The sequence below is a fragment of the Cyprinodon tularosa genome, unplaced genomic scaffold (assembly GCF_016077235.1).
Source record: "Cyprinodon tularosa strain WSP-4 unplaced genomic scaffold, ASM1607723v1 ctg233, whole genome shotgun sequence".
Classification (NCBI taxonomy): Eukaryota; Metazoa; Chordata; class Actinopteri; order Cyprinodontiformes; family Cyprinodontidae; genus Cyprinodon; species Cyprinodon tularosa.
In genome coordinates, this window is record NW_024038871.1 from 769,994 (window position 1) to 787,554 (window position 17,561).

At 38.8% G+C, this 17,561-nt stretch overlaps 1 protein-coding gene across 1 annotated transcript in view; it reads right to left on the bottom strand.

Moving 5' to 3' along the window:
- Window positions 1–3,509: 3,509 nt before the first annotated feature.
- Window positions 3,510–17,561, bottom strand: part of LOC119784791 (kinesin-like protein KIF2A) — a 28,191-nt gene continuing 14,139 nt past the window's right edge. Inside the window, exons 9-21 of the mRNA XM_038287030.1 lie at window positions 17,082–17,244; window positions 12,980–13,070; window positions 12,831–12,894; window positions 12,666–12,757; window positions 12,446–12,588; window positions 12,161–12,365; window positions 10,922–11,032; window positions 10,776–10,843; window positions 9,859–9,948; window positions 8,478–8,622; window positions 5,986–6,087; window positions 5,701–5,836; window positions 3,510–5,045 (exon numbers count right to left, since the gene is read on the bottom strand). Coding sequence (XP_038142958.1) covers window positions 4,960–5,045; window positions 5,701–5,836; window positions 5,986–6,087; window positions 8,478–8,622; window positions 9,859–9,948; window positions 10,776–10,843; window positions 10,922–11,032; window positions 12,161–12,365; window positions 12,446–12,588; window positions 12,666–12,757; window positions 12,831–12,894; window positions 12,980–13,070; window positions 17,082–17,244 — 1,496 coding nt within the window. The 3' untranslated portion in view covers window positions 3,510–4,959. The remainder of the gene's footprint in view (window positions 5,046–5,700; window positions 5,837–5,985; window positions 6,088–8,477; window positions 8,623–9,858; window positions 9,949–10,775; window positions 10,844–10,921; window positions 11,033–12,160; window positions 12,366–12,445; window positions 12,589–12,665; window positions 12,758–12,830; window positions 12,895–12,979; window positions 13,071–17,081; window positions 17,245–17,561) is intronic.

The following is a 17,561-nucleotide window of genomic DNA, read 5'->3' on the forward strand; positions in this document are numbered from 1 at the left end:
AAGCCATTTCACAGGAAAGCCCCACCAGATCTAAAAACGTTATCTGTAAAACACAATTTATAAAATGAAATGTATAAAAAAAATAATATATCAGGGTTCCTACAGCATAAGGCAAGTTAAATTCAAGACTTTTTAAGACTTGAAAAAAAAAATTTAAGACCAAATTCACAAGAAAAACCTGCTTGCGACAACTTTACACAAAGGTTTATTTTAACATAAACCACTGCACTAATGTTTCAAATTTTGAAAAGCTTCCCATACAGGAAGAAAGCTAAAAATACATAAATGACAGATATATTTTAACAATTATTTAACTGAATTCAAAAACTTTGGTTTAGCAAGGAACAAAACAAATCAGTGTTAAAGCCACAACATAACCAGTCTTTTTTGCAGCTATTTTTCTTTGTATCGTTTTCTTAGTATGTTTGATTTGGTGATAAGTGGAGGCGTTGCAGAGACAAGGGTGGAACAAAACTGAGACTGTTTCTCTGTAACTCCATTTTCGCGCTTCTCATGTGTGACTCCACTGCCTTAATTCCTGTCGTTCCGAGCTTGAATCGCTTCTTGCAGAAAAATCCACTGAGCCTCATGTATGTTCCCTGGTTCAGCCATGGAGAAAACTCTTGGCTGGAGCCAATTTTGGTTACATTTACACTTGCTCATATTTTCCAGACAAAAAGTTAATGGTACATCTCCCAAATGTCCCGGCCGCAACAACGCTTTTATTGGTTCCGCTATCGGGACGGAACCAGTAATGGTCGGCCGTTATTTTTTTTACTAAAAAAAAAAGGTCAATTTTAATGTTTTATTTAGATAACACAAATAAATCCTAATAAAAATAATCCTATTTATGATGTTTTAAAAATTAAGACCTACGAAAAACTGATTTAAGACATTTTAATACCAATTAAGGCCTTAATTTTATTTTGAAAAATTCTGTGCCTTTTAAGACTTTTTAAGGACCCGCGGGAACCCTGTATATGAAAAAAAAATATATCTAAATAGTTAAACAGCTAAGTTACTCTCAAAACCTTTTCATGATTAAATGGTTTTCGAAGTTTCGTAGGAAAAACGTTTCTTTCCTTGCAACAACAACTCAAAAAAATCCATCGATTCTTCAGGTAAAACAAGACAACCAAAATAACACACATACAACAAACAAGAAGCAGTCTTTTCATTTTTATTTTGGTAAATGAAAAATCTGTGTTGAGAAATTTCCTTTGGGTAAAATTTTTGATAAGTTCCCCCCTCAGCTCAGTTAATTTAAGTAATTTTACTGCCAGTCAGACACTTTAACTTATCTTTCCATCGCAAACACACAGCAGGTCATTTTCTACACCAAATCAAAGTGCCCTGTTTGACCCAAACCAACGGGGGGGGGAGGAGCAGGAGAGAAAAAAGTCCTTCAAATATTGCACAAAATGGCAAAAGCAGTGTATAAAATTGGCCAAAAACAGCTGCTTGGACAGTAAATAGTAGTATAAGCAATGATTGATCATATAAAAAAATTCTCTCAAAATGAAAAACATTAACATTTAGTCATTTGTAATGATGTACTTTTGACACATACACACATAGAGTATCTATGGAGGGCCCAACTGGAATCAAAAGGTCTACTTTCCAGCGTTTGATAAATGGCATTAAAAAGTGCAACATCTTTATTTAGAGCAGCGGTGTCCAAACGGGGACTAAAAGTCACACATTTAAGTAACAGAGGGCCAATAAACTATACATGATATTTTTACAAATGAAAAAAATAAATGTTGCGTTGTGCAAAAATATTCATTTAGCTAAGCCAATACTTTATGGAACCACCTTTTGTATTTCAGGGTATATTTCCTCTAACCTGACTCCGCCAGATGGATTTGCTCCGCATATCCATCTAGAAACCTTCAGTTGAAGTAATTTTGGGAAGGGGTGAAAATACTGGTTAGCTGATTGACCTATGTTGGTGATAGAAGGGCCACATAAACCAATCAGATCAACAAAGCATATGACGTACTAATAGCCAGGCTAATCTTGCCGAAACCAGTCGGGAGAAGAGCAAAAACATCTTCTCCTCTGAGAAAAGCCTCCAGAGCAGTGTTTTGCTCTTCTTTCAGTGAAGAAATACTCTGTAATTCCGATAAACCTTGCTCGATAGCCACGCTAAAGCTAGTTTCATCGGCTGAAGCCGCCATGTTCTTTAGACTTAACTGTCGCACTTCTCGTTGCGTCACACCTCAACCCGCCTCAAAGCCAACGCTGATTGGACGTTCGTTTGTTGAACAGCTCCAAATTTTCTTCAACGGAGAGTCTCCAGACTGATTAGCGAGGGAAATCTTGAAAGCTCGCAAGATCAGGATGGTCTCACGAGGCTATATTGTTAGCGTTATTGAAAGATAATTATAAAATTATTATGTGGGCATATGAAACATTTAAGAAAAATTATGCTACATTTCTGTCCTGTGATTCAATCAGGAGGGTCATAAACTTTTATGACCTGCATCCAGTAGGTCATGAGGCAGAGTCACACGGTTGTGTGACTTCCATCCAGCCAGATGGTCATTTCACACTGTCTTATGACCTGCATCCTGCCAGATAATCATTACTGGGTTTTCTGACCCGCCCTATTATGTTGTAAACTGTTACTAAAAGGCTTTGCTGTGAAGGGATCTGAGAGAAAAGGTGCTGGTTGTGAGCCAGCAGTTCTTCTCCCCTACTGCAGAGGCTGACGTTACAAAATCCCTGTCTGTGTTTGATCATTTCGTCCTCTTAAACTCACATTTCTCTGGATTTAAACCCAACATATATCTCCTTTAGCTCTGCACATCTAGTCACTAAAATGTTTGCCCATTCTTATTTGTCATTTTAGATGGAGAGGACTGGAGAACAGCAGTTTTCAGATCTTGGATTGGGTTTATGTCCGGACTGTTATTGGGCCGTTCTAACACATGGATATGCTCAGTTTTAAACCGTCAGGCAACTTCAGAAAGAAATTGGTTGCACTAAGACGAAGTGGGGTGGTGGTACTTTTGCACACCGCACTTTGCAGTTTTCTAATTGGTAAAAAATGTTTTACATCATGTATTATTTAATTTCAACTGTATACAACTTTGTGTTGGTCTTTTACATCCGATTCCTTTAAAAAACGGGTTCATGTTTGTGGATAAAATGTGAAAACGTCACAAAAATCAAGGGTTTATGTAGACTTTAACAAGCCACAATGTGCGTGTATATATATTAGTGTTGCACCGATGCCATTTTTTGGCCCAAATACCAATACCCAGCTGTGCAGTATTGGCTGATACTGATACCATACTGATAACATCTGTTTGAAACTGATGTGTGTGTGTGTATATATGAAGAACTCCATACTGCTTGGATGTAAAATAATTGCCATCATGGCTTTGTCCAGCTGCTGCCTTCCTTTGTGAAGCAGGAAAAAGACTAAAACAAAGTGAATCCAGTAGAACTTTTTATTGCCTACCTGGAATGGGTGACAATAGTTGAATAAACTTTTGGCCCTCAATATGGTATCGCTGCCCTATTTGTTGGTACTCACCGATACCGATACCACCATTTTAGTGCTGATCGTGGCCCCGCCCGATACTGGTATCAGTGCAACACTAATATCTATATCAATATATACATCAGGGGTAGGAATTGGGACGATTCTGGTGATATGATATGTATCCCTATATGCTATATCCTGATAATATTTAGAGTTTTATAATAATTTAGCTCTGGAAAACCTTGCAGTATCTTGCTATTACTCTGCTGAATAATAAGCTCCTGGGCGATGTGCTGCCAAATAGTGGCTTCAGATTAAAGAGGTTTATAAAAGGAATACAATGACATAGATATTTGCATTTTTACAATAAAGATCCATCCAGCCGTATGTTTAATCAATACCAATATGGTTTAACAAAATATCTCGATATGTGACGGAATAGGTTTTTGCTTGCTTCTGTAGTATAAATGTGCCATATTCTAATTAAACTAATGTAAGAAGAGGAAATGTAAATACCGTAATTTTCGGACTATAAGCTGCTACTTTTTTCACAAGCTTTAAACTCTGCAGCTTATAGCCCGATGTGGCTTTTCTATGGATATCGTAAAAGGATTTGTTTCGGTTTGTTTGCTGTTGTGTGGCACTAATTTGCCTTGCAGGTGCAGCTGATGTATGGACAAAACAGGATTTCCCCCTAAATTTAGCTTGCAATATAATATTCAGGTGCGCATTGTAGTCCAGAAAATACGGTACTTTAAAAAAGGTCTTTATACATATGATGTCTTAAATATGCTCTTTTTGGTGCAATTTTTTGGGTTTTTTTTTTTTTTTTTCTTCTTAAATAAAATACAATCAGGACTAGGATTATTTTCTGAAAACTGTTGCTGTTTTTAGCCAGCTTTGGTGCACCCAAGTCTTCAGTAAAAGTCACAATATAGATGATGCCCTATTCCTAATAAATTAAAGAGATCTAAAAAGGATGGTTCTAAATACTAGTTTGTTTTGTACAACAAATATTTTCAAGTATAAGTAGATATTAATCTTTCTGTAATGTCAATTTCCATCAATCACCTTTCCTAGGGTCTCAGATCATTCCTTAATTACAGTTTAGGGCCAGAAGTGATGCTAATTAGCTTCAAATGTGTTTTGTTGTAAAGAAAAGCCAAGGTGACGTATAACTACCGCATAAAACACTGCAGGCTCTGCCGTTTATTAGATGCCAGATGACGATGGAAAGAACATGAATTAATTCCAAATGGGACTTCCATACAAACCTCTCTGAAACACCTAAAACAAAGGAGCCTGTCAGCTCCTATGTTCAACAGGACGGATGAATGAAGGAAAAATAAATGCGGGAGCAGCGGATGGTGGAAATCTTGTCTGAGTTTATCGCTTCCTTCATGTACAGTGATGTCATCACAGCAGGACTGCACCTGTCTGAGGAGCAGCGAGGACCGTGTGTACGTTTATAGCGCTCGAGGCCTCTTGGGGGTTATTTGTTTGCTAGCTTGTTCCTCTTCTTGGAGAGCACAGCGGAAAGATTTGACTTTATCTGAAAGAAGAAAGAACAAAGTCATAAATGTTTTTACACACATGAAAATGATTGTTAGAATGAAGCCATTTAAAGAAAGATCTAAGCTAGAGAAAGACCAATTAAATAATGTTTTTCCTGCCTGCTTGTTTATTCAGTGTTGATCCTTTATATGTTTCCCCTGCAGCAACAAGAGCTAATTTTTTATTGAATGCAAAGGTTTTTTTTCTTGCTTTTTCAATTTTTTTATTGATTTTATAAAATGCTTAACTTACTCATCATGCACTGCAAAAATGATCTAGAAATAAGTAAACATTTCAGTGTGTTTCCCCTTAATTTGAGCAGGTAAATAAAATGATTTTCCAACAGAATGAGTGGTTTTGCTCTTTAAATAAGATAATTAGATAATATGCACTTGAAATAAGACAATGTAATAGCTTTTCTTATTTTAAATGTAAATTGTCTTGTTCTATTGGCAAAGTGTCTCATTTACCACCCAAATTCAAGAAAAAATGCACTTATTTTAAGAAAAAAATGACTTGGATTAAATTTTTTGCCATATTTGGAAGTACAAACAAATTCTTAAACGCTGGTTTTACTTGAAATATGGCCTCTTTCTTACTCACAATGTGTTTTAGGATGGAAAGTTTGCAGAAACAATAACAACGCGGTTTACCCCTCAGCTCAGTCAGAATGTCTATCTTCTGATCCAGGATCTGCTCCAGCTGAGTTGCATATGATTCCACGTCGTAGTCCACCTCCTCCGTCATTTCCAGAAGCACCTTCTCATCTTCCAGCCAGCGGATCGACTCCTGGGAACAAGGAAGCGGCTCTTAACTGGTTTTCTTTGATGCTCTACTGACATCTAAGGCTAAGACTTAGTAACTACAAGGACATTGTAGGATTCATACCCTTATAATCACATTGACAAATAATTTGGAGAGTGATATCAGTTGTTTACCTGGAACACGGCCCTGTGGTCCTCCAGCACCTGCTCCTCCATCTCCACCAACTGAGACACAACTTCATGGAAGGTGAAGAGCTGTGGAGAAACCTCTTCCTCCTAAAAAACAAAACAGAACTGTTGCACTGCCTGATGATGAGTCGGTAAATCACTTTTTGTTATCATTTCCCTAATTCAAGTTGACCTGGATACAAAAAGAAAAGTTCTGAAAAGGATTTTTTGTGAGTTTTCAGAAATAAAAGAAAAAAATTCATAATTAATAACAGTTTTTAAAAAAAACATTGACTCTCAGAGTCCGATAAACTGATCCCCATTTGATAAGTTTCAACAAGTTTGAGACAATAAAAAAAGAAGAGTTCTTGTTGAAGCTAGGACTTTTGCAGAGTGGTCAGTTCAATCTGAAAAACTCACAGAGAAAAAAGACAATTAGAAGAAATTTATTGATACTTTTACTTTAGTCTTTGGCGCTCAGACCTCGGCAGGAAACATAGGAGTAAAGAATAGGTCTGTTTCCCCTCCAGGCCTGAAACTGGTGGTGGAGTGGAGATAGATGAAGTTGGTCAGTCTGTAGACTGCTGGTTAGTGAGACGGTTTGCTGAACTTTATGGGGAGATCCAGTGGACTGCGTGAGCTGATACTAGAGCTTCACTAAGGGACCTGAAAGATGGAATTCCAGTTTGGATAACACAGGTTGGAGAACCTGTTCATGATGAGCAAGCATGAAGCGACAGTGGAGAGGAAAAACTCTCCTCTGGGAAGAAACCTCTGGCAGAATCAGGCTCAACATGGAGGTCTTCTGCTTGACCGGTTGAGATGGGACAGGGAACGCAGTAAGAGTCCGGGAGGAATGACGCTCTGATGAAGCTTTACCTACGATGGTGGAGGAGGAGCTGGAGGTGGGTTGAAACGGGGTCATCTGAATGAAGTCACAGCACATCCGCCGCTTGCGCACAGGAGCAGACAAGTTGCGGATTGGAGGTCTTTTAAAATGAACTTTGGATACTGATTGGCTTTCATGAAGGCATGGGTTAAAGCTGATTGGCTGTGTCATAGTTGGATAAAGGCAAGTAATCAGTTTATTCAGGCTCTATTACTGTTGCCTTGTAAGAAAAGGCTAAATCTTTGTGCATGGGTTGGCCAAAGATGGACTGGCTCTGGTCCAAAACCTGCTCTGTCAGATCCAGTAAGGATGGACAGGTTTAGATAACGGATGGACAGACGGCTGATTTCAATCCCTGACAGGAAGGGTGCAATATAGTCCTTATCAAAAACCACCACTGACTTGATTAATTAATTCAGAGATTTTCCAAAGGAGAATAATAATTTCATAAAAATGCTAATTTATTAGCATAAAAAGCTACAATCAAAAGCAGTATTTGAACTGAACACATGCAGTGGTTCAAGCAAAAGATAAAATTAGGATAAAACTCTTTTTCATCTCAATACTCTCCATTCTGAACTCCTCAAGTGGAAAAGTTACAATTTCTCCTGGTTTAGTTTTGAAACAATCTCCCGATTATTATTCAATTAATAAAAAATAAAATAAAAAAACAGAGAGATTAATCGATTTACAAAATAATTGTTAGTTGCAGAATAATAATTTCATAGAGATGCTCATTAGTTAGCATAAAAAGCTACAATCAAAATCAGTATCTAAACTGGACACATGCAATGGTAACAACCCGATGTGCATTTAACAAAAGAGGGGAATCAAAGCTACATATTGAATTGTCAGATGTACTCAATGTGTTACAAAAACCACCAGCTCCAAATACAGGAGAGAATTCAGATGGAAGAGTCTGTTTAGGTTATTAATAACGCTAAACAATAAAACAGCTGAAAATCCGACAATAATGCTGGAGGCTTTATTTATTTATTTTATTTTCTCTATCTGTCAGTTTCTATCCTTCAGAGACACGCCCTACTTTCCTGGTTTTCCCCTAATTACAAAAACTGAAGATAATTTTGTTGTCTTGTAAATTGTATATTATTTTTCTCATAACTAGGCTTGAAATTGTTTATCGTGATTAATCCATGATTAAATTAATTGTCAACTAATTTAGTAATCAATAACTGGAGTATAGAGACTGTAAAACATGCCTCTAGCTGACTTAGAGCAGTGATTATAACAAAATAGTAAAAGAAATTTATGCAATCTTAAATGCAATAAGTATTAAAGATAAAGCTCTTTGTCACCTATTAACATGCTCAATCCAGAACTCCTTATGTGGAAAAGTTTCCTTTTCTCCTGCTTTAGCTTCAGAAAAATGATTCTTTAAGGAATCTTTGGTTATCTGATTATTAATCGATTAATCAAGAAAACAATCAACAGATTCATCGATTTGCAAAATAATCGTTAGTTGCAGACCTCCTAATAAGCAGTAACCAGAAAAAATTTGGGTCACTATCAAAGCAAAATAAAAATGTTCAGTTAGTAACAGTATTGAGTTTAAACTTTAGCTGTCAGACCAGCAGTAGGGCTTAATTACGTTCTGTTCGCAGAGCAGCTTCAGGTCGTCTCTCTGCGGAGAGCTCCCCACGCCCCACTGAGCCTCCAGTACTTCCAGCTGGGTGATGTGTCCTTCCTCATGACAATCCAGTTCTGATGCAGGGTCCACTGTGAGATTCTTCATCCTGGAAAAACATCAGCACTTATTAAAGTCGAAGGGAAGCGGCTGTTCCAACCGTTGCATTTCCAAACTCCCCTGAGTTGTGCACGACTTTACACGACTGAACAAAGTGAATGTGATTGGTCGTTTATCGGGCTGGATTGTTGTGGTGGAAGGTTTGCAAGCAGTTTGATCGTGGCCGGTTTCTTGGAAGCATGTTGCTAACCAGTTAGCAACTTAGTGCTAGTAGGTTCCCAATGGGAAATTCCATTGGGACCAAGTAGCACTAAATTGGTGACTTAGAAACGACACTGTCAAGGAACGCTATGGACAGAGGAAACATGCAAGAGGAGGAGAGTTTAGTGTCAGAGGTCGTGGATGAGTCTCCTCCGTCATCCATATTTATTATATTTATATTGATTATATATATCTAGTATATATAACATATTATATTATTGTATATAATAATAATAATAAAAATAATAATGAATAGTAACCATAATGTAGAAAGAAAAAATAAGCTCTGCCCCCCCAACCTGCTGAACTTTGGTGAACAGCTTCAACAGCTTAAACTTTGACTGAAACGATAGATTTAGAGGACATGTTTACTGAGACTGCAAGTCTGAGTTCCTTATCTGCCCCCCCCGTGTAGTCTCAGCTGGGACCACTGATTCCAATAAATAGCGGGGAGAACGCTGGGACTGCAGAGTGGGTTGGAGATTTGTAAACTCCGCAGTCTCTTCCTACTCTCCTCGCGAGTAAGCTAAATTAATTGTCTCTGTGCCTTCTTTTCCCTGAATGTATGTACGATGTTTTAGGTGCTTAGACCTGACAGTTACGACTTTATTCTCGTAATGTTAGGACTTTATTCTCAAAATAAAAAGAAATCCTATCTCCAGCCTGGCCCTAATACTCTGTCGTAGTTTAGCCTCCCTAGTATTCAATGAGAAATTGCCAATGAAAGAATTGCATCTTCACTCCAGCCTCCGGAGAGAAGCCCGCCCCGAGAAGTGAAGAGAATGTGATCAAATTGTCAAATCTGTGCGAGGGCTAGTGTTACATATTGGTCAGGGCGGGTCTGCTGGGTGACGCATTCCTAGATGAATTTTAATAAGAAAGGAGGAGGCCAAATTAGTTTAATCTCAGATTGTAGTTATGGTTTTAAACAGTCAAAATTTCTACATTGTTTCACATTGGGGGTGATAGTAAAAGACAGTCGTCTGGATAGTTTCTATGGGGAAACGAGGTGTAAGAATCGTACTCGTAAGTAGGTGAGAGCTCGGAGCGCATTCCTCCGCCACCGGTCTGGGAAAAGGGAATATCTGAAGGGCTTATTCCAAACTCCTTTACTCTGCAGACACAGAGGAGAAGAAGAGGTAAGTTAGACGTCCATATTGTGCTTTCACCTTTAACAATTATTTAAACACAAAAAGCAGCAATATTCACACTTCACTGAGGGTTTTGGACAAATTGAGTGAATTTTGTTCCATCATTTTTGCAAGCGATGAACTTGTTTTTTAAATGGAAAAAAAACAAAATGTAATCCAGAAAATAAAATATAAACTTCTTAATAAAAAAGATTTTGAAAGTAACTTTTGTTTTTTCAGATTCTTTTTTTATATTTGGTTTTTCTAATGGTTTTTAAAAGATTCATTATTTAGAAATTTCCCTTTTTCATATTGAGTTATCTTATTATATTCTCTTCACTCCAAATGTTTGCTCTTAATGTGCACATTGACCGCCCCTAGAAGAGAAGAGAATGTTACCCGGCAGAATGCAATTATACAAAGAGTGGAATTTGTACAGTTCAATGTGAAAAAGACATTTGAAAATAAAAATTGAAAAATAAAATCTGAAAAAATAATTATGAAAAAGATAAAGTATAAAAATATAAAATAATTTGAAAAAATAAAACTTGAGAAAAAAAACCCAGTTACTCTAAATCTAGACTTTTTTTTATTTTATTTCCATTTTACAGAAGTGTTTTTACAATACAGTGTTTTTATATTTCCATTAACAACTGTGAGATTTTTAAATTCAAATTTCCCTTAAAAAATGTAGCATTTGCTTTCAATAATAATGAACAATTTATTCCATAAATATAAGCTCATCAGTTTTTATCTGGTGAAATATTTTCCATAAAAATTAAGTTTTCTGTTCAAAAGAAGCTCATCTTACCTGTTGGCATATCTTAGAGTATTTAACGTGTTTTCACAGGAGGCCATCCCAGGGGAAATAGTTGCTATCTGTCAAAACAAAATCATGCTGTTGTTGTATTCATCTTGCGCTAATGCTAACCTAGTGCTGTGCTATTCACATCTCACCATGCATGTTCTTGAATTTTCTCCAATGAAGGAGTCTCTCAGGACTTGGGTCAACTTGCTGGCTCTGAACGGAGTATGGGGTTTGTTTCTGCCGAGGGCTCGGATGCATTCCTACAGGAAAAGAACACAATGATTCATTCATAAGTATTCAGGTTCTATAAAGACAAATTTGTAAATTGTTGAAAAAAAAACTAAAGAACAAATCATCTGGAACAAATCTCAGGAAATCTACTAAATATAGCTGAAAGTTTTTAGCTGATACAAAGTGCTGCAGTCTATGTTTAAGACAAGGTTTAAAACCTTCATCTTGGATAAAGCTTACAAATAAAATGGCTCAGGTTTTCCTGAACTATCTCTATAGTTATGCTGATATGGAATTAGACTGCTGGAGGACACAGGGGCCACTTTTCATCATTCTGCTCCATTCTATCTCTATTACTTTATCCTATTATGTAATATCTGTTAGATAAACCACTATCATCACTTTCTATCTCCTTTGTCTTGTCATATTAGTTACGCCTGGTTCTGTTTGGCTGTGAGACCATCCTGGAGGAAAATATCAGCTGGACTGCAGCCATCAATACCTTGTATTATGGATAATAGAGTTCGACCTGTTTGCATCTGTTTCCTACACTAAACCTGGTTCTGTTGGCAGGTGTCATCCTGTTAAAAAGGAGTTTGTTCTCTCCACTCTCACTGCATGTATTGAGACGTATGAGGAATTGCTGCAGAATAAAAAATTGAGCTGATATGAACTGTCATGAGACGCTCATCAATGAGGAGCTAATCCTGAAAAGTCAAGTCTGTTCATCCAGTCCAGTCTGACTGGATAAACTTACTGTTCTATGCCTTATCACATATTATGTAGAATATAATATATAATAGAAACAACGGAAATCAGACAGATGCTCATCCTTCTCAAAGAAGGGAGCACATTCCCCCAACAGCAGGCGACCAAGGTGTCAGTGCTAAAGCGTCTTCAGAAACCCGCAAGAGCAATACAGTTGAAACCACCTGGCAAAAACTAAACAAACCGACCAAATATAGCAAAACCCTAATAGTGAAAAATAGGCATAACGCACCTATTTTAAAACCTAACTTGCAGAGCCTGACACTTCTGTAGGTTTCCACTAAATTATTCCATGAAAAACTTGATTAGCAGCAGGTGAAGAACAGTCTTACTGTAAAACAGTAGGTTAATCACCAGCACTGAGGTGCAGGATGTCTAGGCTCACCTACCTTCAATGCAAGCAGGCTCTTGTTGATCTCGGCTCCCTCCAGTCGGGTCTGTCGGTCGGCGCTGGACGTGTCCGCCCCTCTCTCGTTCCCTGCCAGGTCTATGAGGGAGAACTTTCCATGCATCTTACCCCGTCGCCGCAGGATGATCTGGAACACAGCGTGGCTCCGAGAGGAGTGAGCGTTAGCCGAGGTCTGACCGGAAGTCCTGAAAAAGTCAACACCTCTCCGTCAGTTTTTTGTTTTTTCCTTTGTTTCACACATTCTGAAATTTCCTTTGGCGTTCACCTGCAGCTGTTTCCCATTTCGATGAGTTTGAGGACATCCTCGGTGCATTTCACCTCCCTCTCCTGCAGCCCTACCACCTGCACCTGCTGCTTCCCGTCCTCCAGGACTCGTAATTTGGCTTTGCGGTTTAGCAGGTCAAACACCTTTGAATGCATGTAGAGATACACTAACTGCTATCCAGACGTTACAGTATATGCTGTTTTTTCTTTAAGATACCAACCTTTCCGCTGTAAATCTCAAAAAATGTGGCAAAAACTTGCAGATCCAACTTCTTATAAACAGGTTTTTTCAACATGAGAAAAACATCTCTGGCTGCAGGGAGATAAAACGAAAGGTCAGCTCAGATGAATGTATAAACCAGTAAAAACATATAGGAGACACTGACCTGACAGTGCGTAGATTCCCTTAGAGCAGTCCTGGTTCTTTCCTGAAAAGTCCCCTCCCATTGTCTGAAATCACACACAATGCAATATGAAAGAAAACATAAAGTCACTGAAGAGGAAAGGAAAAGAAGCAACAACTAAAATCGCTCACGTGTGTTTTCCCACTTCCGGTTTGTCCGTAGGCGAAGCAGGTCGCCATCCCTCTCTCAAAAATTGTCTCAACCAGTGGCTGAGCTGTAAACCTGGAAAATAGGCAAAAAACCTGTTTGGTGACTGGAATGGTAAAATTTTCCATTTCCTAATTTTTTTTTATTTCACCGGACACAGTAGACTCAGATATTCTAATTTCCTTTTTTCAGGTTGGTGAAGGCACCATACTGTTAGGAATCCAGTTGGTGTGGGTTGTGTTTTTTTGTGTCTTTCTCTCCCTCCACCACCAGGTGGTGCCCTGTCCTCGTTGGTCCTCTCACACACCTGCGGCTGGTTGACTCATCACTGAGGACTATTTGAGCCATGGACTGTCACTACCTCGGCACCCGAGTGTTTGCCAGTTTTGGGTACTCTAGCCAAGCTGAGTTTTTTTCGCTGAGCCTAACCTAGGTTTTGTGTTTTACCTTCGGCAGGAAGCCTTCCTGCAAGCTGGATGTTTGTCCTTCTCCCCCTGGAAGGATTGTTTGAGTCTCACACTGAGCAGGGGATAAACCTCCACAAGTTCCGTTCAAGTCCTCCTGGATTCCCAAGTGACAGCAGGGTGTAAATCACACCCATCATGGCGATTCGATTCAGTATCGATTTCCTGACCCAACGATTCGATTATTTTCGATACTCAAGAATACACCACGATTTGATTCGATTCGGTTTGATTAATCGGTTCAATTTGTTTTTATTATTATTTTTTTTTACACCTTACAGGCTAAACAAAGTTTCAAGTTTGAAATAAATCAACGAAAGCTGTAATATCATTATGCATTTTCTTTAGAAACAACAGCAAATAACAGAAGTAGAAAAGTTGCATCAAAAAATACTGCAAAAATACTGCACAATATCAGTGTAATGAGTTCAATGCAATACCTCGGCTCCAAAGAAACTGTCCAACATATTTTTTTAGAATGTAATAAATATACTCAGGAAAGAGAGATGTTGCGTAGAGAGTTAGACAGGAATAAAAATAAACTAGATATAAGGGAATTGTTTCAAGATCATCTGGGGATGTAGTTTTTGGGAGTATTTTTAATTTTCTAAAAAGAACGGGTATTTTAGGGAGAATATAATAGTTTGTCTGGTCCATATTTCATTCTGGAAGGTGGCGGTAATGCACCTATAAGTTGTTTGCCAACCGCCATTAAAAAAAAGAAGAAGAAGAAGGCTCCAGAGTGTCGACGTCACCGCCCCCTTGAGAGACGCTCTGCTGCTCCTCTCCCAAATTGTAGCTGACCGCAAACAGTGCAGCAGACAGGAGGCTGGCTGGTTTTGTTTTTATGACCGAAATTGCGGAAAAAACAACTCATGAAGTTTGACCCGCTAGAAGAGCGAGGTGCCCGAGAACGCTGGGACCCTTTTTCCAGCTGGATCTCCGCTCATTTTGGCCCTCATGTCCCTCCGTCATCGGACTAAACTCGCCCCCACTTCTTCGCCGCCTCGGCCGTATCTAGACCCATAGTGTGTAGCTCAGACCACGCTTCAATACTGAGCATAGTTTAAAAATATCTGTGTCAAGCTTACTGCAACACACTGCTGTAAGAGTATAACCAGGAAGCGAGTTAGGAGGGCAAAATAGGTTTAGCGGCACCGCAGCACGGGAGGGAGAATTATGCCCAGGAGCAAATGGATAAAAATAGACCGGAGGAAAAAAAAAAACATGAATCGATTATCTTGCGAACATGTCGATGAATCGGATTGTCGGCTGTTGGATAGATGCATCGATACAAAACGATTATTATTTACAACCCTAAGTGACAGTCCCCTCAATAGCTCCTCTGGGTCTACCCAAGTCTATACCTGTCCGCCCTCCACCGAGTCTCAACCTCTGGGAAAACCCACACCGACTGGATTCTGGGAGGAAAGTTTTCTCCAAAGTTCCCACGGATCCTGAACTAACCACTGATACTTCCCTTCCCTCCAGTTCCGGTCCTCCAGTTCACTGTGTTTCCTGAATCTAACCCCGCTGGTTTCATCAATACACCTGATCAAACTTTTACTTTTACCCTCTGAGTGGTTTACTGCATGTGGGTCAGATCTCTCAAGAAAATCATGACACATACCAGGGGTGTTCCAACACCACTTTTTCGTTTCCAATACGATTACCGATATCAGCAGTAATCCCACCAGCTTTTATTTGTAAGTGAAGATTCTCAGTCATCCATTCATAATCATTCCAGAAAAAAGAAAATTAAAAACAATCCCCCTGGACTTTGTTTCCAAGTTTGAAGGCGTTTCAATTCAAAATGTCAGGAAAAGTGTTGAGTTCGAGGTTTTATGCAGTAGCCCATCAAAACCTTGTTTTTGTTTTGAAAACATGCAAATTGAAGGTCCACCCCTTTGGAATGGGGGTCATTGGGTTCTTTTCTGCAATGCTCCGTACCCATTTAAGTGTCTGAAAAGGGGGTCATTAGAGGGAATTATTGGCCTGACTGAATAGGTGAGGTCCTCTGCCTTCCTGTACAGGGGCTGGGGCTGTGATGATATTGCGAACGAATTAACTCCATTGCTGCATTGTAGGTTTTTGAAAGCTGAAACCTGAGTCCACCCCCTCTGTGTAAGGTTGGTTTTTCTTTCTTAACATTGATGGCTTCCTTCACGCCCGTCTCAAACCACCTTTTTTCTTTCAGCTTTTATTTATTTCATTCTGTTGAATGTCAGGAAAGGATTGATAAAGTAATATAATTGAAAAAAAAAATGGTCAATGTAAAATTAACCAATGATTTACGGAAGCTTTTAACAGAAGCAGACTGTTTAAAATATCAGAGAATTTAGATCCCAACAGATAAAATCAGATATTAATATAGGACAGGGACATCCCTACAACATAGGCTAACAGTGTTTCTGAAGTCAGGAGTTGCCTATGTGGACCAGGGCCTTTAAGCAGCCATCCTCATCCTCACCTCAGCTGAAACTTTGGTTGCCTAGCAACCGTGACAGCAGTAGGCAAAGAATTGTGAAGCCAATTGGGCCCGAATCGTTATTATTTCATAAGTCATAGGGAAACGGTTGTTCCAACCGTTGCTTTTCTGAATTCTCCTGAGTGGTGCCCGATTTTACACGAGTGAATAAAGTGAATTTGATTGGTCATTTATCAAGCGGGTGGGATTGTTGTGGCGGAAGGTTTCGTAAGCACCTATGATTGTAGCCGGTTTGTCAGAGGCATCTTGCTAACCAGTTAGCAACTTAGTGGTAGTAGGTTCCCAATGGGAAATTCCATTGGGACCATGTAGCACTAAATTGGTGACTTAGAAACGACACTGTCAAGGAACGCTATGCACAGCGGAAACATGCAAGAGGGGCAGAGTTTTGTGTCAGAGGTTATGGATGAGTCACCTCTATTGTACATTTATTATTTAGAGGAGGAAAGCGGGGATGAAGATGTTGTGGAAGAGGACGCCAGGGCAGCAGAAGCTTGGTTTGGTGTAGAAGGCTTCCAGCCGTACATGTTTGAGCCCTTGCCTCACAACGCTGCCAGTTCTGTTAGCTCTACGCCTGCTGAAGACACAGACATCCATCCCCGTGAACCCTGGGACCGAACTCAATGCTAAAGTAAATTATTCTTATTTCAACCGTTGCGTATATTAGCTGCGACATATGAATCAAGATGCTATGACCGAAAAACTTAGATTGACAGATGACCGTTGATAAATGATTGGCCGAATTTAGGTGTTCAGGCTGATTATAACTAACTGGCCTGCATAAGATAACGGAAACCCCCCCCACAGATTTTAAGATAGGATTTTTTTTTTTTATAGATTTTTTTTTTAAATTTTGGGAAAATGATTGATCTGATTATATACACATTTATATATATATATATATATATATAATGTATGATATATACATGTTTAAGCCAGAATGATATGACATTTAAATATGATTTCTCTATGACTTTAAAGTCAACTTCACTTAGCTTCAGCAACAATAAACCGTTCAGAGTCACCAAATTATATTAGATCTTAGAAGCCATTTGCAGGCAAACTGTACAATCTAGGCAAAGATGTTCTGTGTTTAAACTGCAAGAAAAGATCAGATCTCTAAAATCATCATACCTGTAAACCATTTCATTGGTGGAGTTCCTGTCAAAAGCGTAATCGAACCGGAAAGTCTGATTCTCCAGGTAGCGGGTCAGGTCCACTTTCTGCTTGGGCTCATGGACCATCACCACATCCTTACTGGGAATGGTGATCACATCCAGATCCTTAACGGACAACTCTGAGGAGGCAGACACGTCTTTATGTACAACTCGCTAGTTTCTGCGTGTTCCACAAAAAACATGTATATAAAAACACAAAGCAGACGGACAACTAAATATCCATACTTCATATGCTCAATGTTAACTCTTACTGGTGAGGATGCTGTTATTTTGTGGATGTATGTGAGGATACCAGAGGGAAAAGACTTTATAAATTAGAAGGTGTAGTTTTTGGTTTTAAATTGTTGAAAAGTTAAAAAATAGTCTAGATTAAAAACTATATGCACACTATATTTTTTCCTGCGCTGTAATTCAGGAAGCATACAGTAACCCTTTG